The 26,142-nt window shown below is 46.9% G+C and overlaps 1 protein-coding gene across 1 annotated transcript; it reads right to left on the bottom strand.

Annotated features, from left to right (window-relative positions):
- Positions 1 to 253: 253 nt before the first annotated feature.
- LOC123124168 (ervatamin-B) lies at positions 254 to 1,422 on the bottom strand. The gene is made up of 2 exons (XM_044544835.1): positions 945 to 1,422; positions 254 to 849 (listed from the first exon to the last, which is right to left on the bottom strand). The coding sequence occupies exons 1-2, from the start codon at positions 1,420 to 1,422 to the stop codon at positions 254 to 256; spliced, it is 1,074 nt and encodes a 357-aa protein (XP_044400770.1).
- Between the last annotated feature and the right edge of the window lie 24,720 nt (positions 1,423 to 26,142).

The raw sequence follows: 26,142 nt of genomic DNA, 5'->3' as shown, positions 1-26,142 counted from the left end.
TTCTAACATGGGATAATGTCATGTGATGTGACAGATTTGTCGATGCAAGTTTATATTTTACCGAGTACACTCAAGCCATCATTATTATTGAGTACATTAATTTTTGCAATATCACAACGATAAGGAAACAATACTACACACATCCATCGACCACTCTTAACCATCTGTCCGCCCTAACGATGCAGTCAAAATAAGCAAATATTGCGCGCAAAAGCCCTACGTGCCTAGGCATGGCAGTGGGTGTTGCTCAAGCTCAAGCTGTTGGGTAGAAGGGCGAGGTGGCGAGGCCGCAGGTGCCCATGGGCCAGTAGACGTCCTTGGCGAGGTAGATGTATCCCTGTTCGCCCCAGTCGTTGCTCCACGAGTTCTTGGCTATCCAAAACTTCTCACCGAACTGCTCGCAGTAGCCGACGATGGTGACGGCGTGGTTCACCCTCCCGGCCTCGGCAGAGCAGGGGCCTTTGTAGATGCCGCCCGAGTAGAACTGGAAGTCCCACGCGCTGGCGTCGATGTACACCGTCACGGGCTGTTGCGCCACGGCCAGCGCCAGCTGCCGCTCGTCGTTGGGTGGCACGGACTTGAACCCCTTGACAGATGCCTGGTGGTCAAACAGCAGCTTGTCCACCTCACAGCTGCCGGAATAGCCGCTGTACGGGTACCTCTCCTCCGACGTGATGCCGCCATGAGAGGCCACGAGGCCCAGCGCGGTGTCGGAGCGGCCGCCGCTGCAGCCGCTGCTGCTGGTGTCGCAGTCCACAAGCTGCTGCTCCGACAGCGACACCAGCTCGCCGGTCCTGATCTTGTTCATGCCCTCGATGGCCGCCACCGCCGCGAATGCCCAGCATGACACTGTCACCATGTATCACATGTGCCCATTATACCGAGCTAAAAGAATGGACTGATCAACATTTGTATACCAAAAAAATATAGCGTGCGTAGCTTACAGCAAGAGCCCTGAAACTTGACACCGGTGACGGCGCCATGGGAGCGCCAGTCGACGCAGCACGACTTCCGGGAGTCCTCATAGGGGAGGTAGGTGGGAGCTTCTGGGATGAAGCCAGTGTTGTTGGACCCAGTGAACTGCTCGACGACCTCGCTGGGGTTGAGGTCGCCGAACCTGTTCATGCCGACGGTGACCGTGGTGATGGTCTGGGGCCCGAACCCGCCGACAACGGCATTGACCGTGGTCTGGCTGGCGAAAGCGCCGATGGAGTTGGTGTTCTGCTTGAAGATCTGGTACCGCTTCTCCTTCTCCTCGGGACCAGAGTAGCGCTTCGAGTACTTGGTCATCCACCTGGACCACTTGGCCCTCATCTCGGACTCTGGCAGCTCCCACGGCGGCGTCTTGGCCGCTGTTAGTGATGCCTGCAGAAGGCATGCCATGCCCAAGAGTAGGACAAGGCAAGGCATGGAGGAAGCCATGTTGTGGTTGTTTAACTTGGGCTGTGTGGAAATGCATGCACCGGAGCTAATGTTTATATAGGCGCCTTGGAGATCTATGCGTGGTCATGCACGTCATGAGTTGTTGGCGCATGATGCGCATGATACAAAATTGTGCAAGACTTTGGTTCATGAAGGTGTCTGATGAGTTTCTTGGTGAATTGGTCGACAGTAAGGACTCAGTCGGATGGTTCAATTAACTAGCTAGAAACTCGATAAAGATTTAGGGATTTCACTACAAATCGAACCTCAGGTTTTTTTAGCATGACAAAACGATTGCTTTTTATGACAAATTTAGTTGTCGCGAGGATGGCAATTTCGTTCAGCAAGCACGGCAAATCCTTGTCATGCTAATTTTTTTAATCTTATAACCAAACACCGAAAACTCATGAAAGTAAATTTGCTTCTATCTCATTAAACTAGGTACCTTAGTTCAGAAAATTCTGTCATTCCCAAACATCTAGATGACCCAAGCTGCAAGAATGATTATCTCCATGAAGAAAAGAACCTCTAATTTCTTCTTCAAGTCAGGAAACGCTTGATTCCTGCCTCTTTGAGGGCAAGCAAAAATTTCATCATTAATTAATTTCTCAGAAAAAGGGTAAATCCAATAAAGATGATGAAGAGTCTCCACTTGAGTACAACACCGGGCCAGGGCAGCACAACTATAATCTTGCAATACAAAATTCTTTCCATGCAGCAGATTTCCTCTATTGAATTTATCATTAAGAACTGGCAAGAAGAAGGCTTAATGCTTGGCCTGGCATGAACTTCCCTAAATCTATAGTGGGGAGATGTTGGCTGGTAAGCAATCACAACTTTCTATACTACTTTAGCTCCACGTGTCCAAGGAGATTTTGTTTTCCTGGCCATGGAGGGTGGCACATATTTCTTCCACTTGGATAAATTACTAAATTACTAGAAGGCATGTAAAGACAAGGGCAAATGGAAAAGGTTGTAAAGACTGTTTGTGAAGAACTTTCTCTCCTTGGCAAAGGAGATGAGGTGAGGCAACTTGAAATGGAGCACTCATCAAATCACTAGTCTACCCACAACAGAATACTTTTACCATCCCCCGAATTCCATGGACTTATAAGCATCCAATAGCTTGAGGTTAGCCTTACAACAAAAAGATCCTTCCATATGATTTCCAGGAACAATGTCATTGTTGTACTAAGAATTTTTGACTGATGAAGCTATGTATCTAGGGTAGGGTCATAGGCCTGACCTATACACCCTTCCTAAGACGTCACCCATGGGGCGGAGCTACAGGGTGGTCAGGGTGGGCCGCGGCCCACCCTGGGATTTTGACCCGGCCTATATACCTATACCTATAGAGATGGGCCAGAGAAGAAAAAAAACGGCCCAGCAACTTAACCTAGAACGAAAAACACCTCTCGCTCGTAGCGACACCAGGTACGCGCGCGAGACCCTCTGTCCGATACCCAGCCGCCGGCCGCCCCGTCCCCGCCTGCATCGCCTGTGGCCGCCCTTGCCGGCCGCTTAGCAGCCATGAGGCTCCTCCGCTCCTGCCTCCCCGTTGCGCATTCGGCCTGCCAATCGCTCGGCGCGAGCCGCACCACCATCCCAGGCCGTGATCCTGCCCTGTCCCAGCCGCCTGGTGCCCCTGCAAGCCGGCTGCAGCCGCCTAGTCCGCACTACTGCACTTGGCTCGGCCTGATTTGAGGTGCCGTTCATCCACTCCCCAATTCCCCAATCTTTTACTTAGGGTTTGCTTGCTATTTTTTTGTGTTGTGCACTGGACAGTACGAATACACAAACAGATGAAGATGAACTGATGAACAAACACCTAATTAAGCATATTATTTCTATTCAGTTGTGTCATTATGAATTTATGATTGACAGCGAGTAAATTCTTATTGCAGAATTATTGAAGAATGAAGAGGACCGGAGATATTGCAGAATTTCTTCACCAACATGTTTCAGTCAAGAGCAAGTTGAGAAATAAGTTGGATGATACTCTTTTGGATGATTGCCTTGTTACATTATTGAGATGGATTCTTTTTTCTGAGGTAAATGATAATGATATATTGGATACATTCATGGCTATGTAAAAGCGTAGGCCGGAAAATAGTCTTCTTTCACTTCTCAATGTAAATACTATGTACTATCTAAGCTTCTTTTATGCAAAATTGACACTTGAATGAGAATTTTAATGTGTTTATAAGACAATATTGATCTATTTATGTGATATTTGCAATTAGTTAAAATGTTTACATGTCATAGTTGTTCTAAAAAAATTGTTTTTTTGAAGGCGGACCACCCTGCTATCAAATGCTAGCTCCGCCACTGCGTCACCCTAAAGTCAGAAGCATTCAAGGGATAGCAACATCCACTCGACCAGAAGCATTCCACTCGGAAGAATCAATGTCACTCGACCGAAAGAGAAATCACTCGACGGACAGAAGATCTAAAGCCACTCTGCACAGCAACGGTCGGACGTTTACTCCATAGACTTAATGGTCATTTATGTCACTTTATTATTGGCCTTACTGGAAACGCCCCATCTTTATGTACCTTAAACCCTGTGTAACTAAGGGCGGGGGGGGGGGGGGGCTGGCGAACTCTATATAAGCCACCCCCTCCTCAGGGACAAGGGTTCGTACCCCTTGTAACTCTACACACATATAATCCAGTCGACCGCCTCCTGGCCCGAGACGTAGGGCTATTACTTCCACCGTGAAGGGCCTGAACTCGTAAATCTTGTGTGTACAACTTCGCCATAGCTGGGATCTTGCCTCCTCATACCTACCCCCATTCTACTGTCAGCCTTAGAACCACGACACTGACCAACTTGAACCCAGGGATATCAAACATGTTAAAGCACTTGCGCAAATTCATAACCAGCAAAGCTTTGTTTTGAACACTTTTTTGGATGGAACGCAGCTTGGCTGCCTTCATTGTGATTACTAGAGATAAAGGGTTACAGGATGAGTAAAAGGAAATTAAGAATGAGATGGGGGTGGGGGTATAGATGACCTGTGGATGTCGCCACTTCCTCCTCTGCAACACTGCCTAAGGCTGCAGTGGACGCAGTTAATGCATTGGCAGCAGTGACGGTTCCCACGTCCACACTTTCAAATGTCAGAGATACTCAGAGTGACAAAGGTAGCGACAAAGCGGAGACGGCGCATGCTAATAAAGCGGCGCTTAAGAAGGAAACAATGAGTTGTTATCGATGTGGTGAGCCAGGTCACTTCGTGATTGATTTCACGGCAGTCCTGTGTGACATTTGTCTCAAACCTGGGCACTCATCTGATAACTGTCCTTTGCTTTCAGTTCCTAAGCCTGTGGTGACTATATATGGTGTTTGCAATAATAAAATTATGTTCTTTGAGACTCCATGCATGGTCTCGGTGACCTCTCGTCCGGAGGGTTCGACGTTCGGTCTAGTGAAAGTGACTAAGGGGACACTGACAGAGGAGCAGGTGGCTCGGGAGCTCAAACGACTGGTTTCGGAGTCCTTCCATTGCTCTCCTGTTTCTGTGAATGATCAGGTATACAGAGTAGAGTTTCCCAGGAGGGAGGATCTTGATCGGTTGTTGAAGTTTGGGTTCAGTAGGGTGACTGGTAGCAAGTGTGTTCTTGAGTTTGATGAATGCAAAAAACCAGAGCCGACGGGATCACAATTAGAGCGCATAAGGGTCAGATTGTCAGGTGTACCAGAGGAACTGCTTAATGACTTCATCATTGTCTGGAGTCTCGGGTCGTTGCTGGGTAAAACTGAGAAAGTTGACATGCCTTTCACCCGTATGCATGGCGCTGCGAGGATGCTTGTTAGTGATCTGGATTCGGAGTATGTTCCGGACTCTGTTCCATGGGTGTACGATGGAGTGGCTTATGATACCCAGGTTGTGGTTGAGGAGAGTCGTGAGACAGATAATGGGTCTACAAGTAAAGATGTGGACATGACAGACAGGGGTGATGACAACGGTAACAAAGAGACAGATGGGAAGTCTGATGGTTTTGCTGGTCAGAATCTACCGGTGGCCAAGCCCACTCAGCCGGCACAGCCGAGGGCGGATAAGGGGTCGCCCCCCTCATCTACTCCTACAACTTCTTTGCGCTTTGGTTCATTTCAGGCGATGTAAGCACTGAGTCTCTTATGGGGCGACCGGGTGGAGATGGAGATGGAGGATGACAACATTAACACGGATTTGGCAGTTGAGCAGCAGCATCGGGAGCCCATTCAGGGTTCCTCACAGGTGGAGGCGGATGTGGTTCATATTAGGCAGGAGGCCCAAGAGACTACTCCGCCTTCCCCATTATCGCCCACTTTTGGTTCGAGCCCTCAAGAGAGGGGGGAGGGGCGGTCTGTTCAGGCGGCTACATCACCTGTGGGAGAGGGGACGTATATGGTGAGTCGGTCGGATGTGACCCCCCTACCCCACGATCTTCTACACCACGACAGACTAGCACGCCACAGGAGGTGGCATCCCTGTTTGGGACGGAGGGCCGTCTGTCTGACTCCAGTGCACGGACGGACAGGGTGGACGGTGCACTTGAGGGTCAGTCCGAGACAACACTGTCTCCTATGGCTGCAGTCGCTAGGCATATGGCAGGCGGCCAAAGCTCGGGCGGCATGACTACGGAGGAAGTGATTGCTTTCAGTGGGATCCCGGATCCTGCGTCTGAGGACATACACTTTAGTCATCGAATTCAGTCTCAGCGGGATGCCGATGACTTAGAGATGGGTCGAGCAATGATGGCCGCCAAGCTTCAAGATATTGTAGCAAATACAGGTATGTCAGTAATACCAGTTGTTCCATTCTTCACTTTCCCGAACATGAGATTTTAGATAAAACCCACAACCTAGGGATATCGCTTGGTAACAATGGCAAAGAAACCGCCAAATCCATTAATGATTTCTTAGACCTAGAAGCTGACAGAGCCATAGATTTAATCCGAAACATGGCAGCAGTCAAACCTTTGAATAATTTTTATATTAATAAGCTTGGGGTTACCACACTAGAGTCCCTATGTGAGGATTTGCCCACGGAGGGCATAGATAATGAGGATGAGGATGTAGTTTCAGAGGGGTATATGGCCCCTCTGCAAACAGATGTCAGTTCTACCATTCCCACTGGTCGTGATGACGCGGAGATGGTGACAGATAAACCAAAAAGTTCTTGGAAGAGGAAGGTTTATCCTACATCGGTAGTGCATAGAAGTGCTAGAGTTAGACAAAAGAAAAGATTCCACGATGATATATGAAAGGGATTTTCTGGAATAGGAGAGGTCTAGCGGACTTGTCTAAAAGGAGATTCCTTAGAGATAGCGCGATAGAGCATAAATTGGATTTTATGGCTCTATTAGAAGCAGGACCAGATAATTATACATCGCAATTCTTAAACACAATTTCAGGCGGGGTTGATTATGACTGGCACGTTTCACCTCCAAGGGGTCGTCCGGTGGGATCCTACTCGGGGTGAAGTGCGAATCTTTTGAAGTGTTGAATGTGGTTTATGGAGACTTTACCGTCAAATTTCGAGTATGGTCGAAACATGATGGGTTCCGATGGGCTTTGGTGGCCGTATATGGGGCGGCTCAGCAAGAGCTCAAACCGGATTTCCTAGCCGATCTGGTGAGAATCTGTGGTGATGAAAACCTTCCAATTTTGGTGGGAGGAGACTTCAATATAATCAAAAGATAAGATGAAAAAAATAATGACAATTTCGATGGGAGATAGTCATTCATGTTTAATACGATGATTGAAAGTCTTGACTTGAGGGAGATTGACCTCACTGGAAGACAATTCACGTGGTCTAATTCCTTACATGTGCCTACTTATGAGAAACTAGACCGGTTCTCACAAGTATTGAGTGGGAACAGAAATTCCCATTAGTAACGGTGCATCCCGTGTAGAGAGCTATTTCTGATCATACTCCACTGTTGGTCGATTCTAGGGAAGCGACACATGTGGGTAACAAAAGTCATTTCTCTTTCGAATTAGGATGGTTTGAGAGGGAAGGATTCCTTTAGCTCATTGCAGCCGAATGGGCCAAGGAGACAGGTGGGATAACAAATATCGATGGATGGCAGAACAAAATTAGACACTTGCGCCAATTGTTGAGAGGATGGGCCAAGAATAAGAGTGGTATATATAAAGTAGAAAAGGAGAGATTGTTACAAATTATTAATGAACTTGATTTGAGAGCGGAAACCTCACTTCTTAATATGTTTGACCAGAATATTAAGATTGAGGTGGAGATGAAATTAAAAGCTCTTTTGCGAGAAGAGGAGATGAAATGGGCACTTAGATCGAAGGTATCTAAGATAGTCCAAGGGGATGATAGTACCCAATTATTTCATCGGATAGCCAATGGGGAGAGATAGGAAAAAGAAAATTATTCAACTTGAACAAGATGAGGGTACAATTGTGGGGCACGAGAACCTCAAATTGTACATCTCCAATTATTATAACAGGCTTTTCGGAGCACCGAATGGAAATTATATATCCCTAGACGAGAGTGAGATCGGGGATATACCTCAGCCTAGTTCCGACGAGAATGAGGTGTTGTCTGCTCTTTCACCGAGAAAGAGGTGTTTCATGCAATATCACAAATGAAACATAACAAAGCCCCCAGACCGGATGGGTTCCAGGCAGAATTTATAAGCGGTGTTTGCATTTCATCAAGGGTGATCTTATGCCTTTGTTCCAAGACCTGTTTGATGGTCACTTGGAGTTATTCCACTTAAACTTTAGAACAATAACGTTGTTGCCAAAGAAGGTGGAGGCAATCCGCATTGAGCAATTCAGGCCGATATGTCTTCTCAATGTTAGCTTCAAGATTTTTTACCAAGGTTGGCATGAATAGGTTAACGCGGATAGCTCATTCGGTAGTTTAACCGACCCAATCTGCTTTCATGCCAGGACGACACATCCTTGAAGGGGTAGTCGTACTACATGAAACGCTCCATGAAATCCACACGAAGAAACTTGATGGTGTAATTTTCAAAGTGAATTTCGAGAAAGTGTATGATAATTAAGGTCAAATGGCCCTTCCTCCAGCGAGCCTTACGTATGAAAGGGTTCAATGAGTCTTGGAGATCTCAGGTGGATGCATTCATACAGAAAGTTAGTGTTGGGATAAAAGTAAATGATGACACGGGGCATTATTTTCAGACTCACAAGGGGCTAAGACAGGGAGATTCCATGTCTCCTGTGTTGTTTAACATAGTAGCAGATATGTTAGCGGTCCTTATCGGTCGGGCCAAAGAGAATGGCCAAGTAGGAGGACTAGTCCCCCACCTAGTAGAGGGAGGGGTATCCATTCTACAATACGCTGATGACACCATGATTTTCATGGAACACGACCTCGCGAAGGCTAGGAATATGAAGCTCGTGCGTTGCCTATGGACTAAAAATAAATTTAAACAAAGCGAATTGTTCTGTTTCGGGAGAGCGAAAGATGAACAAGATGAATACAGACAATTATTCGGATGTGAAATGGGTTCCCTACCGTTTAGTTACTTAGGGATTTCTATACATCCACTAGTAGAAAAAGGGTCATTTGTCCCAGTTAGTAATGCCCATTTGTCTCGGTTGGGGAACCGGGACTAAAGGGTCGGTACTAAAGCCCAATACCTTTAGTACCAGTTCTTACACCAACCGGGACAGATGGGCCTCCACGTGGCTGCTGCGGCGAGCCCAGGCAGGAGGGCCTTTTCTCCAGGCAGGAGGAAATTAAGAATGAGATGGGGGTGGGGGTATAGATGACCTGTGGATGTCGCCACTTCCTCCTCTGCAACACTGCCTAAGGCTGCAGTGGACGCAGTTAATGCATTGGCAGCAGTGACGGTTCCCACGTCCACACTTTCAAATGTCAGAGATACTCAGAGTGACAAAGGTAGCGACAAAGCGGAGACGGCGCATGCTAATAAAGCGGCGCGTAAGAAGGAAACAATGAGTTGTTATCGATGTGGTGAGCCAGGTCACTTCGTGATTGATTTCACGGCAGTCCTGTGTGACATTTGTCTCAAACCTGGGCACTCATCTGATAACTGTCCTTTGCTTTCAGTTCCTAAGCCTGTGGTGACTATATATGGTGTTTGCAATAATAAAATTATGTTCTTTGAGACTCCATGCATGGTCTCGGTGACCTCTCGTCCGGAGGGTTCGACGTTCGGTCTAGTGAAAGTGACTAAGGGGACACTGACAGAGGAGCAGGTGGCTCGGGAGCTCAAACGACTGGTTTCGGAGTCCTTCCATTGCTCTCCTGTTTCTGTGAATGATCAGGTATACAGAGTAGAGTTTCCCAGGAGGGAGGATCTTGATCGGTTGTTGAAGTTTGGGTTCAGTAGGGTGACTGGTAGCAAGTGTGTTCTTGAGTTTGATGAATGCAAAAAACCAGAGCCGACGGGATCACAATTAGAGCGCATAAGGGTCAGATTGTCAGGTGTACCAGAGGAACTGCTTAATGACTTCATCATTGTCTGGAGTCTCGGGTCGTTGCTGGGTAAAACTGAGAAAGTTGACATGCCTTTCACCCGTATGCATGGCGCTGCGAGGATGCTTGTTAGTGATCTGGATTCGGAGTATGTTCCGGACTCTGTTCCATGGGTGTACGATGGAGTGGCTTATGATACCCAGGTTGTGGTTGAGGAGAGTCGTGAGACAGATAATGGGTCTACAAGTAAAGATGTGGACATGACAGACAGGGGTGATGACAACGGTAACAAAGAGACAGATGGGAAGTCTGATGGTTTTGCTGGTCAGAATCTACCGGTGGCCAAGCCCACTCAGCCGGCACAGCCGAGGGCGGATAAGGGGTCGCCCCCCTCATCTACTCCTACAACTTCTTTGCGCTTTGGTTCATTTCAGGCGATGTAAGCACTAAGTCTCTTATGGGGCGACCGGGTGGAGATGGAGATGGAGGATGACAACATTAACACGGATTTGGCAGTTGAGCAGCAGCATCGGGAGCCCATTCAGGGTTCCTCACAGGTGGAGGCGGATGTGGTTCATATTAGGCAGGAGGCCCAAGAGACTACTCCGCCTTCCCCATTATCGCCCACTTTTGGTTCGAGCCCTCAAGAGAGGGGGGAGGGGCGGTCTGTTCAGGCGGCTACATCACCTGTGGGAGAGGGGACGTATATGGTGAGTCGGTCGGATGTGACCCCCCTACCCCACGATCTTCTACACCACGACAGACTAGCACGCCACAGGAGGTGGCATCCCTGTTTGGGACGGAGGGCCGTCTGTCTGACTCCAGTGCACGGACGGACAGGGTGGACGGTGCACTTGAGGGTCAGTCCGAGACAACACTGTCTCCTATGGCTGCAGTCGCTAGGCATATGGCAGGCGGCCAAAGCTCGGGCGGCATGACTACGGAGGAAGTGATTGCTTTCAGTGGGATCCCGGATCCTGCGTCTGAGGACATACACTTTAGTCATCGAATTCAGTCTCAGCGGGATGCCGATGACTTAGAGATGGGTCGAGCAATGATGGCCGCCAAGCTTCAAGATATTGTAGCAAATACAGGTATGTCAGTAATACCAGTTGTTCCATTCTTCACTTTCCCGAACATGAGATTTTAGATAAAACCCACAACCTAGGGATATCGCTTGGTAACAATGGCAAAGAAACCGCCAAATCCATTAATGATTTCTTAGACCTAGAAGCTGACAGAGCCATAGATTTAATCCGAAACATGGCAGCAGTCAAACCTTTGAATAATTTTTATATTAATAAGCTTGGGGTTACCACACTAGAGTCCCTATGTGAGGATTTGCCCACGGAGGGCATAGATAATGAGGATGAGGATGTAGTTTCAGAGGGGTATATGGCCCCTCTGCAAACAGATGTCAGTTCTACCATTCCCACTGGTCGTGATGACGCGGAGATGGTGACAGATAAACCAAAAAGTTCTTGGAAGAGGAAGGTTTATCCTACATCGGTAGTGCATAGAAGTGCTAGAGTTAGACAAAAGAAAAGATTCCACGATGATATATGAAAGGGATTTTCTGGAATAGGAGAGGTCTAGCGGACTTGTCTAAAAGGAGATTCCTTAGAGATAGCGCGATAGAGCATAAATTGGATTTTATGGCTCTATTAGAAGCAGGACCAGATAATTATACATCGCAATTCTTAAACACAATTTCAGGCGGGGTTGATTATGACTGGCACGTTTCACCTCCAAGGGGTCGTCCGGTGGGATCCTACTCGGGGTGAAGTGCGAATCTTTTGAAGTGTTGAATGTGGTTTATGGAGACTTTACCGTCAAATTTCGAGTATGGTCGAAACATGATGGGTTCCGATGGGCTTTGGTGGCCGTATATGGGGCGGCTCAGCAAGAGCTCAAACCGGATTTCCTAGCCGATCTGGTGAGAATCTGTGGTGATGAAAACCTTCCAATTTTGGTGGGAGGAGACTTCAATATAATCAAAAGATAAGATGAAAAAAATAATGACAATTTCGATGGGAGATAGTCATTCATGTTTAATACGATGATTGAAAGTCTTGACTTGAGGGAGATTGACCTCACTGGAAGACAATTCACGTGGTCTAATTCCTTACATGTGCCTACTTATGAGAAACTAGACCGGTTCTCACAAGTATTGAGTGGGAACAGAAATTCCCATTAGTAACGGTGCATCCCGTGTAGAGAGCTATTTCTGATCATACTCCACTGTTGGTCGATTCTAGGGAAGCGACACATGTGGGTAACAAAAGTCATTTCTCTTTCGAATTAGGATGGTTTGAGAGGGAAGGATTCCTTTAGCTCATTGCAGCCGAATGGGCCAAGGAGACAGGTGGGATAACAAATATCGATGGATGGCAGAACAAAATTAGACACTTGCGCCAATTGTTGAGAGGATGGGCCAAGAATAAGAGTGGTATATATAAAGTAGAAAAGGAGAGATTGTTACAAATTATTAATGAACTTGATTTGAGAGCGGAAACCTCACTTCTTAATATGTTTGACCAGAATATTAAGATTGAGGTGGAGATGAAATTAAAAGCTCTTTTGCGAGAAGAGGAGATGAAATGGGCACTTAGATCGAAGGTATCTAAGATAGTCCAAGGGGATGATAGTACCCAATTATTTCATCGGATAGCCAATGGGGAGAGATAGGAAAAAGAAAATTATTCAACTTGAACAAGATGAGGGTACAATTGTGGGGCACGAGAACCTCAAATTGTACATCTCCAATTATTATAACAGGCTTTTCGGAGCACCGAATGGAAATTATATATCCCTAGACGAGAGTGAGATCGGGGATATACCTCAGCCTAGTTCCAACGAGAATGAGGTGTTGTCTGCTCTTTCACCGAGAAAGAGGTGTTTCATGCAATATCACAAATGAAACATAACAAAGCCCCCAGACCGGATGGGTTCCAGGCAGAATTTATAAGCGGTGTTTGCATTTCATCAAGGGTGATCTTATGCCTTTGTTCCAAGACCTGTTTGATGGTCACTTGGAGTTATTCCACTTAAACTTTAGAACAATAACGTTGTTGCCAAAGAAGGTGGAGGCAATCCGCATTGAGCAATTCAGGCCGATATGTCTTCTCAATGTTAGCTTCAAGATTTTTTACCAAGGTTGGCATGAATAGGTTAACGCGGATAGCTCATTCGGTAGTTTAACCGACCCAATCTGCTTTCATGCCAGGACGACACATCCTTGAAGGGGTAGTCGTACTACATGAAACGCTCCATGAAATCCACACGAAGAAACTTGATGGTGTAATTTTCAAAGTGAATTTCGAGAAAGTGTATGATAATTAAGGTCAAATGGCCCTTCCTCCAGCGAGCCTTACGTATGAAAGGGTTCAATGAGTCTTGGAGATCTCAGGTGGATGCATTCATACAGAAAGTTAGTGTTGGGATAAAAGTAAATGATGACACGGGGCATTATTTTCAGACTCACAAGGGGCTAAGACAGGGAGATTCCATGTCTCCTGTGTTGTTTAACATAGTAGCAGATATGTTAGCGGTCCTTATCGGTCGGGCCAAAGAGAATGGCCAAGTAGGAGGACTAGTCCCCCACCTAGTAGAGGGAGGGGTATCCATTCTACAATACGCTGATGACACCATGATTTTCATGGAACACGACCTCGCGAAGGCTAGGAATATGAAGCTCGTGCGTTGCCTATGGACTAAAAATAAATTTAAACAAAGCGAATTGTTCTGTTTCGGGAGAGCGAAAGATGAACAAGATGAATACAGACAATTATTCGGATGTGAAATGGGTTCCCTACCGTTTAGTTACTTAGGGATTTCTATACATCCACTAGTAGAAAAAGGGTCATTTGTCCCAGTTAGTAATGCCCATTTGTCTCGGTTGGGGAACCGGGACTAAAGGGTCGGTACTAAAGCCCAATACCTTTAGTACCAGTTCTTACACCAACCGGGACAGATGGGCCTCCACGTGGCTGCTGCGGCGAGCCCAGGCAGGAGGGCCTTTTCTCCAGGCAGGAGGAAATTAAGAATGAGATGGGGGTGGGGGTATAGATGACCTGTGGATGTCGCCACTTCCTCCTCTGCAACACTGCCTAAGGCTGCAGTGGACGCAGTTAATGCATTGGCAGCAGTGACGGTTCCCACGTCCACACTTTCAAATGTCAGAGATACTCAGAGTGACAAAGGTAGCGACAAAGCGGAGACGGCGCATGCTAATAAAGCGGCGCGTAAGAAGGAAACAATGAGTTGTTATCGATGTGGTGAGCCAGGTCACTTCGTGATTGATTTCACGGCAGTCCTGTGTGACATTTGTCTCAAACCTGGGCACTCATCTGATAACTGTCCTTTGCTTTCAGTTCCTAAGCCTGTGGTGACTATATATGGTGTTTGCAATAATAAAATTATGTTCTTTGAGACTCCATGCATGGTCTCGGTGACCTCTCGTCCGGAGGGTTCGACGTTCGGTCTAGTGAAAGTGACTAAGGGGACACTGACAGAGGAGCAGGTGGCTCGGGAGCTCAAACGACTGGTTTCGGAGTCCTTCCATTGCTCTCCTGTTTCTGTGAATGATCAGGTATACAGAGTAGAGTTTCCCAGGAGGGAGGATCTTGATCGGTTGTTGAAGTTTGGGTTCAGTAGGGTGACTGGTAGCAAGTGTGTTCTTGAGTTTGATGAATGCAAAAAACCAGAGCCGACGGGATCACAATTAGAGCGCATAAGGGTCAGATTGTCAGGTGTACCAGAGGAACTGCTTAATGACTTCATCATTGTCTGGAGTCTCGGGTCGTTGCTGGGTAAAACTGAGAAAGTTGACATGCCTTTCACCCGTATGCATGGCGCTGCGAGGATGCTTGTTAGTGATCTGGATTCGGAGTATGTTCCGGACTCTGTTCCATGGGTGTACGATGGAGTGGCTTATGATACCCAGGTTGTGGTTGAGGAGAGTCGTGAGACAGATAATGGGTCTACAAGTAAAGATGTGGACATGACAGACAGGGGTGATGACAACGGTAACAAAGAGACAGATGGGAAGTCTGATGGTTTTGCTGGTCAGAATCTACCGGTGGCCAAGCCCACTCAGCCGGCACAGCCGAGGGCGGATAAGGGGTCGCCCCCCTCATCTACTCCTACAACTTCTTTGCGCTTTGGTTCATTTCAGGCGATGTAAGCACTGAGTCTCTTATGGGGCGACCGGGTGGAGATGGAGATGGAGGATGACAACATTAACACGGATTTGGCAGTTGAGCAGCAGCATCGGGAGCCCATTCAGGGTTCCTCACAGGTGGAGGCGGATGTGGTTCATATTAGGCAGGAGGCCCAAGAGACTACTCCGCCTTCCCCATTATCGCCCACTTTTGGTTCGAGCCCTCAAGAGAGGGGGGAGGGGCGGTCTGTTCAGGCGGCTACATCACCTGTGGGAGAGGGGACGTATATGGTGAGTCGGTCGGATGTGACCCCCCTACCCCACGATCTTCTACACCACGACAGACTAGCACGCCACAGGAGGTGGCATCCCTGTTTGGGACGGAGGGCCGTCTGTCTGACTCCAGTGCACGGACGGACAGGGTGGACGGTGCACTTGAGGGTCAGTCCGAGACAACACTGTCTCCTATGGCTGCAGTCGCTAGGCATATGGCAGGCGGCCAAAGCTCGGGCGGCATGACTACGGAGGAAGTGATTGCTTTCAGTGGGATCCCGGATCCTGCGTCTGAGGACATACACTTTAGTCATCGAATTCAGTCTCAGCGGGATGCCGATGACTTAGAGATGGGTCGAGCAATGATGGCCGCCAAGCTTCAAGATATTGTAGCAAATACAGGTATGTCAGTAATACCAGTTGTTCCATTCTTCACTTTCCCGAACATGAGATTTTAGATAAAACCCACAACCTAGGGATATCGCTTGGTAACAATGGCAAAGAAACCGCCAAATCCATTAATGATTTCTTAGACCTAGAAGCTGACAGAGCCATAGATTTAATCCGAAACATGGCAGCAGTCAAACCTTTGAATAATTTTTATATTAATAAGCTTGGGGTTACCACACTAGAGTCCCTATGTGAGGATTTGCCCACGGAGGGCATAGATAATGAGGATGAGGATGTAGTTTCAGAGGGGTATATGGCCCCTCTGCAAACAGATGTCAGTTCTACCATTCCCACTGGTCGTGATGACGCGGAGATGGTGACAGATAAACCAAAAAGTTCTTGGAAGAGGAAGGTTTATCCTACATCGGTAGTGCATAGAAGTGCTAGAGTTAGACAAAAGAAAAGATTCCACGATGATATATGAAAGGGATTTTCTGGAATAGGAGAGGTCTAGCGGACTTGTCTAAAAGGAGATTCCTTAGAGATAGCGCGATAGAGCATAAATTGGATTTTATGGCTCTATTAGAAGCAGGACCAGATAATTATACATCGCAATTCTTAAACACAATTTCAGGCGGGGTTGATTATGACTGGCACGTTTCACCTCCAAGGGGTCGTCCGGTGGGATCCTACTCGGGGTGAAGTGCGAATCTTTTGAAGTGTTGAATGTGGTTTATGGAGACTTTACCGTCAAATTTCGAGTATGGTCGAAACATGATGGGTTCCGATGGGCTTTGGTGGCCGTATATGGGGCGGCTCAGCAAGAGCTCAAACCGGATTTCCTAGCCGATCTGGTGAGAATCTGTGGTGATGAAAACCTTCCAATTTTGGTGGGAGGAGACTTCAATATAATCAAAAGATAAGATGAAAAAAATAATGACAATTTCGATGGGAGATAGTCATTCATGTTTAATACGATGATTGAAAGTCTTGACTTGAGGGAGATTGACCTCACTGGAAGACAATTCACGTGGTCTAATTCCTTACATGTGCCTACTTATGAGAAACTAGACCGGTTCTCACAAGTATTGAGTGGGAACAGAAATTCCCATTAGTAACGGTGCATCCCGTGTAGAGAGCTATTTCTGATCATACTCCACTGTTGGTCGATTCTAGGGAAGCGACACATGTGGGTAACAAAAGTCATTTCTCTTTCGAATTAGGATGGTTTGAGAGGGAAGGATTCCTTTAGCTCATTGCAGCCGAATGGGCCAAGGAGACAGGTGGGATAACAAATATCGATGGATGGCAGAACAAAATTAGACACTTGCGCCAATTGTTGAGAGGATGGGCCAAGAATAAGAGTGGTATATATAAAGTAGAAAAGGAGAGATTGTTACAAATTATTAATGAACTTGATTTGAGAGCGGAAACCTCACTTCTTAATATGTTTGACCAGAATATTAAGATTGAGGTGGAGATGAAATTAAAAGCTCTTTTGCGAGAAGAGGAGATGAAATGGGCACTTAGATCGAAGGTATCTAAGATAGTCCAAGGGGATGATAGTACCCAATTATTTCATCGGATAGCCAATGGGGAGAGATAGGAAAAAGAAAATTATTCAACTTGAACAAGATGAGGGTACAATTGTGGGGCACGAGAACCTCAAATTGTACATCTCCAATTATTATAACAGGCTTTTCGGAGCACCGAATGGAAATTATATATCCCTAGACGAGAGTGAGATCGGGGATATACCTCAGCCTAGTTCCGACGAGAATGAGGTGTTGTCTGCTCTTTCACCGAGAAAGAGGTGTTTCATGCAATATCACAAATGAAACATAACAAAGCCCCCAGACCGGATGGGTTCCAGGCAGAATTTATAAGCGGTGTTTGCATTTCATCAAGGGTGATCTTATGCCTTTGTTCCAAGACCTGTTTGATGGTCACTTGGAGTTATTCCACTTAAACTTTAGAACAATAACGTTGTTGCCAAAGAAGGTGGAGGCAATCCGCATTGAGCAATTCAGGCCGATATGTCTTCTCAATGTTAGCTTCAAGATTTTTTACCAAGGTTGGCATGAATAGGTTAACGCGGATAGCTCATTCGGTAGTTTAACCGACCCAATCTGCTTTCATGCCAGGACGACACATCCTTGAAGGGGTAGTCGTACTACATGAAACGCTCCATGAAATCCACACGAAGAAACTTGATGGTGTAATTTTCAAAGTGAATTTCGAGAAAGTGTATGATAATTAAGGTCAAATGGCCCTTCCTCCAGCGAGCCTTACGTATGAAAGGGTTCAATGAGTCTTGGAGATCTCAGGTGGATGCATTCATACAGAAAGTTAGTGTTGGGATAAAAGTAAATGATGACACGGGGCATTATTTTCAGACTCACAAGGGGCTAAGACAGGGAGATTCCATGTCTCCTGTGTTGTTTAACATAGTAGCAGATATGTTAGCGGTCCTTATCGGTCGGGCCAAAGAGAATGGCCAAGTAGGAGGACTAGTCCCCCACCTAGTAGAGGGAGGGGTATCCATTCTACAATACGCTGATGACACCATGATTTTCATGGAACACGACCTCGCGAAGGCTAGGAATATGAAGCTCGTGCGTTGCCTATGGACTAAAATAAATTTAAACAAAGCGAATTGTTCTGTTTCGGGAGAGCGAAAGATGAAAAAGATGAATACAGACAATTATTCGGATGTGAAATGGGTTCCCTACCGTTTAGTTACTTAGGGATTTCTATACATCCACTAGTAGAAAAAGGGTCATTTGTCCCAGTTAGTAATGCCCATTTGTCTCGGTTGGGGAACCGGGACTAAAGGGTCGGTACTAAAGCCCAATACCTTTAGTACCAGTTCTTACACCAACCGGGACAGATGGGCCTCCACGTGGCTGCTGCGGCGAGCCCAGGCCGGAGGGCCTTTTCTCCAGGCAGGAGGAAATTAAGAATGAGATGGGGGTGGGGGTATAGATGACCTGTGGATGTCGCCACTTCCTCCTCTGCAACACTGCCTAAGGCTGCAGTGGACGCAGTTAATGCATTGGCAGCAGTGACGGTTCCCACGTCCACACTTTCAAATGTCAGAGATACTCAGAGTGACAAAGGTAGCGACAAAGCGGAGACGGCGCATGCTAATAAAGCGGCGCGTAAGAAGGAAACAATGAGTTGTTATCGATGTGGTGAGCCAGGTCACTTCGTGATTGATTTCACGGCAGTCCTGTGTGACATTTGTCTCAAACCTGGGCACTCATCTGATAACTGTCCTTTGCTTTCAGTTCCTAAGCCTGTGGTGACTATATATGGTGTTTGCAATAATAAAATTATGTTCTTTGAGACTCCATGCATGGTCTCGGTGACCTCTCGTCCGGAGGGTTCGACGTTCGGTCTAGTGAAAGTGACTAAGGGGACACTGACAGAGGAGCAGGTGGCTCGGGAGCTCAAACGACTGGTTTCGGAGTCCTTCCATTGCTCTCCTGTTTCTGTGAATGATCAGGTATACAGAGTAGAGTTTCCCAGGAGGGAGGATCTTGATCGGTTGTTGAAGTTTGGGTTCAGTAGGGTGACTGGTAGCAAGTGTGTTCTTGAGTTTGATGAATGCAAAAAACCAGAGCCGACGGGATCACAATTAGAGCGCATAAGGGTCAGATTGTCAGGTGTACCAGAGGAACTGCTTAATGACTTCATCATTGTCTGGAGTCTCGGGTCGTTGCTGGGTAAAACTGAGAAAGTTGACATGCCTTTCACCCGTATGCATGGCGCTGCGAGGATGCTTGTTAGTGATCTGGATTCGGAGTATGTTCCGGACTCTGTTCCATGGGTGTACGATGGAGTGGCTTATGATACCCAGGTTGTGGTTGAGGAGAGTCGTGAGACAGATAATGGGTCTACAAGTAAAGATGTGGACATGACAGACAGGGGTGATGACAACGGTAACAAAGAGACAGATGGGAAGTCTGATGGTTTTGCTGGTCAGAATCTACCGGTGGCCAAGCCCACTCAGCCGGCACAGCCGAGGGCGGATAAGGGGTCGCCCCCCTCATCTACTCCTACAACTTCTTTGCGCTTTGGTTCATTTCAGGCGATGTAAGCACTGAGTCTCTTATGGGGCGACCGGGTGGAGATGGAGATGGAGGATGACAACATTAACACGGATTTGGCAGTTGAGCAGCAGCATCGGGAGCCCATTCAGGGTTCCTCACAGGTGGAGGCGGATGTGGTTCATATTAGGCAGGAGGCCCAAGAGACTACTCCGCCTTCCCCATTATCGCCCACTTTTGGTTCGAGCCCTCAAGAGAGGGGGGAGGGGCGGTCTGTTCAGGCGGCTACATCACCTGTGGGAGAGGGGACGTATATGGTGAGTCGGTCGGATGTGACCCCCCTACCCCACGATCTTCTACACCACGACAGACTAGCACGCCACAGGAGGTGGCATCCCTGTTTGGGACGGAGGGCCGTCTGTCTGACTCCAGTGCACGGACGGACAGGGTGGACGGTGCACTTGAGGGTCAGTCCAAGACAACACTGTCTCCTATGGCTGCAGTCGCTAGGCATATGGCAGGCGGCCAAAGCTCGGGCGGCATGACTACGGAGGAAGTGATTGCTTTCAGTGGGATCCCGGATCCTGCGTCTGAGGACATACACTTTAGTCATCGAATTCAGTCTCAGCGGGATGCCGATGACTTAGAGATGGGTCGAGCAATGATGGCCGCCAAGCTTCAAGATATTGTAGCAAATACAGGTATGTCAGTAATACCAGTTGTTCCATTCTTCACTTTCCCGAACATGAGATTTTAGATAAAACCCACAACCTAGGGATATCGCTTGGTAACAATGGCAAAGAAACCGCCAAATCCATTAATGATTTCTTAGACCTAGAAGCTGACAGAGCCATAGATTTAATCCGAAACATGGCAGCAGTCAAACCTTTGAATAATTTTTATATTAATAAGCTTGGGGTTACCACACTAGAGTCCCTATGTGAGGATTTGCCCACGGAGGGCATAGATAATGAGGATGAGGATGTAGTTTCAGAGGGGTATATGGCCCCTCTGCAAACAGATGTCAGTTCTACCATTCCCACTGGTCGTGATGACGCGGAGATGGTGACAGATAAACCAAAAAGTTCTTGGAAGAGGAAGGTTTATCCTACATCGGTAGTGCATAGAAGTGCTAGAGTTAGACAAAAGAAAAGATTCCACGATGATATATGAAAGGGATTTTCTGGAATAGGAGAGGTCTAGCGGACTTGTCTAAAAGGAGATTCCTTAGAGATAGCGCGATAGAGCATAAATTGGATTTTATGGCTCTATTAGAAGCAGGACCAGATAATTATACATCGCAATTCTTAAACACAATTTCAGGCGGGGTTGATTATGACTGGCACGTTTCACCTCCAAGGGGTCGTCCGGTGGGATCCTACTCGGGGTGAAGTGCGAATCTTTTGAAGTGTTGAATGTGGTTTATGGAGACTTTACCGTCAAATTTCGAGTATGGTCGAAACATGATGGGTTCCGATGGGCTTTGGTGGCCGTATATGGGGCGGCTCAGCCAGAGCTCAAACCGGATTTCCTAGCCGATCTGGTGAGAATCTGTGGTGATGAAAACCTTCCAATTTTGGTGGGAGGAGACTTCAATATAATCAAAAGATAAGATGAAAAAAATAATGACAATTTCGATGGGAGATAGTCATTCATGTTTAATACGATGATTGAAAGTCTTGACTTGAGGGAGATTGACCTCACTGGAAGACAATTCACGTGGTCTAATTCCTTACATGTGCCTACTTATGAGAAACTAGACCGGTTCTCACAAGTATTGAGTGGGAACAGAAATTCCCATTAGTAACGGTGCATCCCGTGTAGAGAGCTATTTCTGATCATACTCCACTGTTGGTCGATTCTAGGGAAGCGACACATGTGGGTAACAAAAGTCATTTCTCTTTCGAATTAGGATGGTTTGAGAGGGAAGGATTCCTTTAGCTCATTGCAGCCGAATGGGCCAAGGAGACAGGTGGGATAACAAATATCGATGGATGGCAGAACAAAATTAGACACTTGCGCCAATTGTTGAGAGGATGGGCCAAGAATAAGAGTGGTATATATAAAGTAGAAAAGGAGAGATTGTTACAAATTATTAATGAACTTGATTTGAGAGCGGAAACCTCACTTCTTAATATGTTTGACCAGAATATTAAGATTGAGGTGGAGATGAAATTAAAAGCTCTTTTGCGAGAAGAGGAGATGAAATGGGCACTTAGATCGAAGGTATCTAAGATAGTCCAAGGGGATGATAGTACCCAATTATTTCATCGGATAGCCAATGGGGAGAGATAGGAAAAAGAAAATTATTCAACTTGAACAAGATGAGGGTACAATTGTGGGGCACGAGAACCTCAAATTGTACATCTCCAATTATTATAACAGGCTTTTCGGAGCACCGAATGGAAATTATATATCCCTAGACGAGAGTGAGATCGGGGATATACCTCAGCCTAGTTCCGACGAGAATGAGGTGTTGTCTGCTCTTTCACCGAGAAAGAGGTGTTTCATGCAATATCACAAATGAAACATAACAAAGCCCCCAGACCGGATGGGTTCCAGGCAGAATTTATAAGCGGTGTTTGCATTTCATCAAGGGTGATCTTATGCCTTTGTTCCAAGACCTGTTTGATGGTCACTTGGAGTTATTCCACTTAAACTTTAGAACAATAACGTTGTTGCCAAAGAAGGTGGAGGCAATCCGCATTGAGCAATTCAGGCCGATATGTCTTCTCAATGTTAGCTTCAAGATTTTTTACCAAGGTTGGCATGAATAGGTTAACGCGGATAGCTCATTCGGTAGTTTAACCGACCCAATCTGCTTTCATGCCAGGACGACACATCCTTGAAGGGGTAGTCGTACTACATGAAACGCTCCATGAAATCCACACGAAGAAACTTGATGGTGTAATTTTCAAAGTGAATTTCGAGAAAGTGTATGATAATTAAGGTCAAATGGCCCTTCCTCCAGCGAGCCTTACGTATGAAAGGGTTCAATGAGTCTTGGAGATCTCAGGTGGATGCATTCATACAGAAAGTTAGTGTTGGGATAAAAGTAAATGATGACACGGGGCATTATTTTCAGACTCACAAGGGGCTAAGACAGGGAGATTCCATGTCTCCTGTGTTGTTTAACATAGTAGCAGATATGTTAGCGGTCCTTATCGGTCGGGCCAAAGAGAATGGCCAAGTAGGAGGACTAGTCCCCCACCTAGTAGAGGGAGGGGTATCCATTCTACAATACGCTGATGACACCATGATTTTCATGGAACACGACCTCGCGAAGGCTAGGAATATGAAGCTCGTGCGTTGCCTATGGACTAAAAATAAATTTAAACAAAGCGAATTGTTCTGTTTCGGGAGAGCGAAAGATGAAAAAGATGAATACAGACAATTATTCGGATGTGAAATGGGTTCCCTACCGTTTAGTTACTTAGGGATTTCTATACATCCACTAGTAGAAAAAGGGTCATTTGTCCCAGTTAGTAATGCCCATTTGTCTCGGTTGGGGAACCGGGACTAAAGGGTCGGTACTAAAGCCCAATACCTTTAGTACCAGTTCTTACACCAACCGGGACAGATGGGCCTCCACGTGGCTGCTGCGGCGAGCCCAGGCCGGAGGGCCTTTTCTCCAGGCAGGAGGAAATTAAGAATGAGATGGGGGTGGGGGTATAGATGACCTGTGGATGTCGCCACTTCCTCCTCTGCAACACTGCCTAAGGCTGCAGTGGACGCAGTTAATGCATTGGCAGCAGTGACGGTTCCCACGTCCACACTTTCAAATGTCAGAGATACTCAGAGTGACAAAGGTAGCGACAAAGCGGAGACGGCGCATGCTAATAAAGCGGCGCGTAAGAAGGAAACAATGAGTTGTTATCGATGTGGTGAGCCAGGTCACTTCGTGATTGATTTCACGGCAGTCCTGTGTGACATTTGTCTCAAACCTGGGCACTCATCTGATAACTGTCCTTTGCTTTCAGTTCCTAAGCCTGTGGTGACTATATATGGTGTTTGCAATAATAAAATTATGTTCTTTGAGACTCCATGCATGGTCTCGGTGACCTCTCGTCCGGAGGGTTCGACGTTCGGTCTAGTGAAAGTGACTAAGGGGACACTGACAGAGGAGCAGGTGGCTCGGGAGCTCAAACGACTGGTTTCGGAGTCCTTCCATTGCTCTCCTGTTTCTGTGAATGATCAGGTATACAGAGTAGAGTTTCCCAGGAGGGAGGATCTTGATCGGTTGTTGAAGTTTGGGTTCAGTAGGGTGACTGGTAGCAAGTGTGTTCTTGAGTTTGATGAATGCAAAAAACCAGAGCCGACGGGATCACAATTAGAGCGCATAAGGGTCAGATTGTCAGGTGTACCAGAGGAACTGCTTAATGACTTCATCATTGTCTGGAGTCTCGGGTCGTTGCTGGGTAAAACTGAGAAAGTTGACATGCCTTTCACCCGTATGCATGGCGCTGCGAGGATGCTTGTTAGTGATCTGGATTCGGAGTATGTTCCGGACTCTGTTCCATGGGTGTACGATGGAGTGGCTTATGATACCCAGGTTGTGGTTGAGGAGAGTCGTGAGACAGATAATGGGTCTACAAGTAAAGATGTGGACATGACAGACAGGGGTGATGACAACGGTAACAAAGAGACAGATGGGAAGTCTGATGGTTTTGCTGGTCAGAATCTACCGGTGGCCAAGCCCACTCAGCCGGCACAGCCGAGGGCGGATAAGGGGTCGCCCCCCTCATCTACTCCTACAACTTCTTTGCGCTTTGGTTCATTTCAGGCGATGTAAGCACTGAGTCTCTTATGGGGCGACCGGGTGGAGATGGAGATGGAGGATGACAACATTAACACGGATTTGGCAGTTGAGCAGCAGCATCGGGAGCCCATTCAGGGTTCCTCACAGGTGGAGGCGGATGTGGTTCATATTAGGCAGGAGGCCCAAGAGACTACTCCGCCTTCCCCATTATCGCCCACTTTTGGTTCGAGCCCTCAAGAGAGGGGGGAGGGGCGGTCTGTTCAGGCGGCTACATCACCTGTGGGAGAGGGGACGTATATGGTGAGTCGGTCGGATGTGACCCCCCTACCCCACGATCTTCTACACCACGACAGACTAGCACGCCACAGGAGGTGGCATCCCTGTTTGGGACGGAGGGCCGTCTGTCTGACTCCAGTGCACGGACGGACAGGGTGGACGGTGCACTTGAGGGTCAGTCCGAGACAACACTGTCTCCTATGGCTGCAGTCGCTAGGCATATGGCAGGCGGCCAAAGCTCGGGCGGCATGACTACGGAGGAAGTGATTGCTTTCAGTGGGATCCCGGATCCTGCGTCTGAGGACATACACTTTAGTCATCGAATTCAGTCTCAGCGGGATGCCGATGACTTAGAGATGGGTCGAGCAATGATGGCCGCCAAGCTTCAAGATATTGTAGCAAATACAGGTATGTCAGTAATACCAGTTGTTCCATTCTTCACTTTCCCGAACATGAGATTTTAGATAAAACCCACAACCTAGGGATATCGCTTGGTAACAATGGCAAAGAAACCGCCAAATCCATTAATGATTTCTTAGACCTAGAAGCTGACAGAGCCATAGATTTAATCCGAAACATGGCAGCAGTCAAACCTTTGAATAATTTTTATATTAATAAGCTTGGGGTTACCACACTAGAGTCCCTATGTGAGGATTTGCCCACGGAGGGCATAGATAATGAGGATGAGGATGTAGTTTCAGAGGGGTATATGGCCCCTCTGCAAACAGATGTCAGTTCTACCATTCCCACTGGTCGTGATGACGCGGAGATGGTGACAGATAAACCAAAAAGTTCTTGGAAGAGGAAGGTTTATCCTACATCGGTAGTGCATAGAAGTGCTAGAGTTAGACAAAAGAAAAGATTCCACGATGATATATGAAAGGGATTTTCTGGAATAGGAGAGGTCTAGCGGACTTGTCTAAAAGGAGATTCCTTAGAGATAGCGCGATAGAGCATAAATTGGATTTTATGGCTCTATTAGAAGCAGGACCAGATAATTATACATCGCAATTCTTAAACACAATTTCAGGCGGGGTTGATTATGACTGGCACGTTTCACCTCCAAGGGGTCGTCCGGTGGGATCCTACTCGGGGTGAAGTGCGAATCTTTTGAAGTGTTGAATGTGGTTTATGGAGACTTTACCGTCAAATTTCGAGTATGGTCGAAACATGATGGGTTCCGATGGGCTTTGGTGGCCGTATATGGGGCGGCTCAGCCAGAGCTCAAACCGGATTTCCTAGCCGATCTGGTGAGAATCTGTGGTGATGAAAACCTTCCAATTTTGGTGGGAGGAGACTTCAATATAATCAAAAGATAAGATGAAAAAAATAATGACAATTTCGATGGGAGATAGTCATTCATGTTTAATACGATGATTG

Source organism: Triticum aestivum, chromosome 5D (genome assembly GCF_018294505.1).
Source record: "Triticum aestivum cultivar Chinese Spring chromosome 5D, IWGSC CS RefSeq v2.1, whole genome shotgun sequence".
Classification (NCBI taxonomy): Eukaryota; Viridiplantae; Streptophyta; class Magnoliopsida; order Poales; family Poaceae; genus Triticum; species Triticum aestivum.
Note: the sequence above shows the minus strand (reverse complement) of the source record. Positions and strands in the feature narration are given on the sequence as shown.

Coding starts and splice junctions, on each gene's coding strand:
- LOC123124168 (XM_044544835.1), bottom strand. CDS start 1,422: ATGGCTTCCTCCATGCCTTGCCTTGTCCTACTCTTGGGCATGGCATGC. Junction 850..944: donor CAAGTTTCAGGGCTCTTGCT/GTAAGCTACGCA, acceptor ACATGGTGACAG/TGTCATGCTGGGCATTCGCG.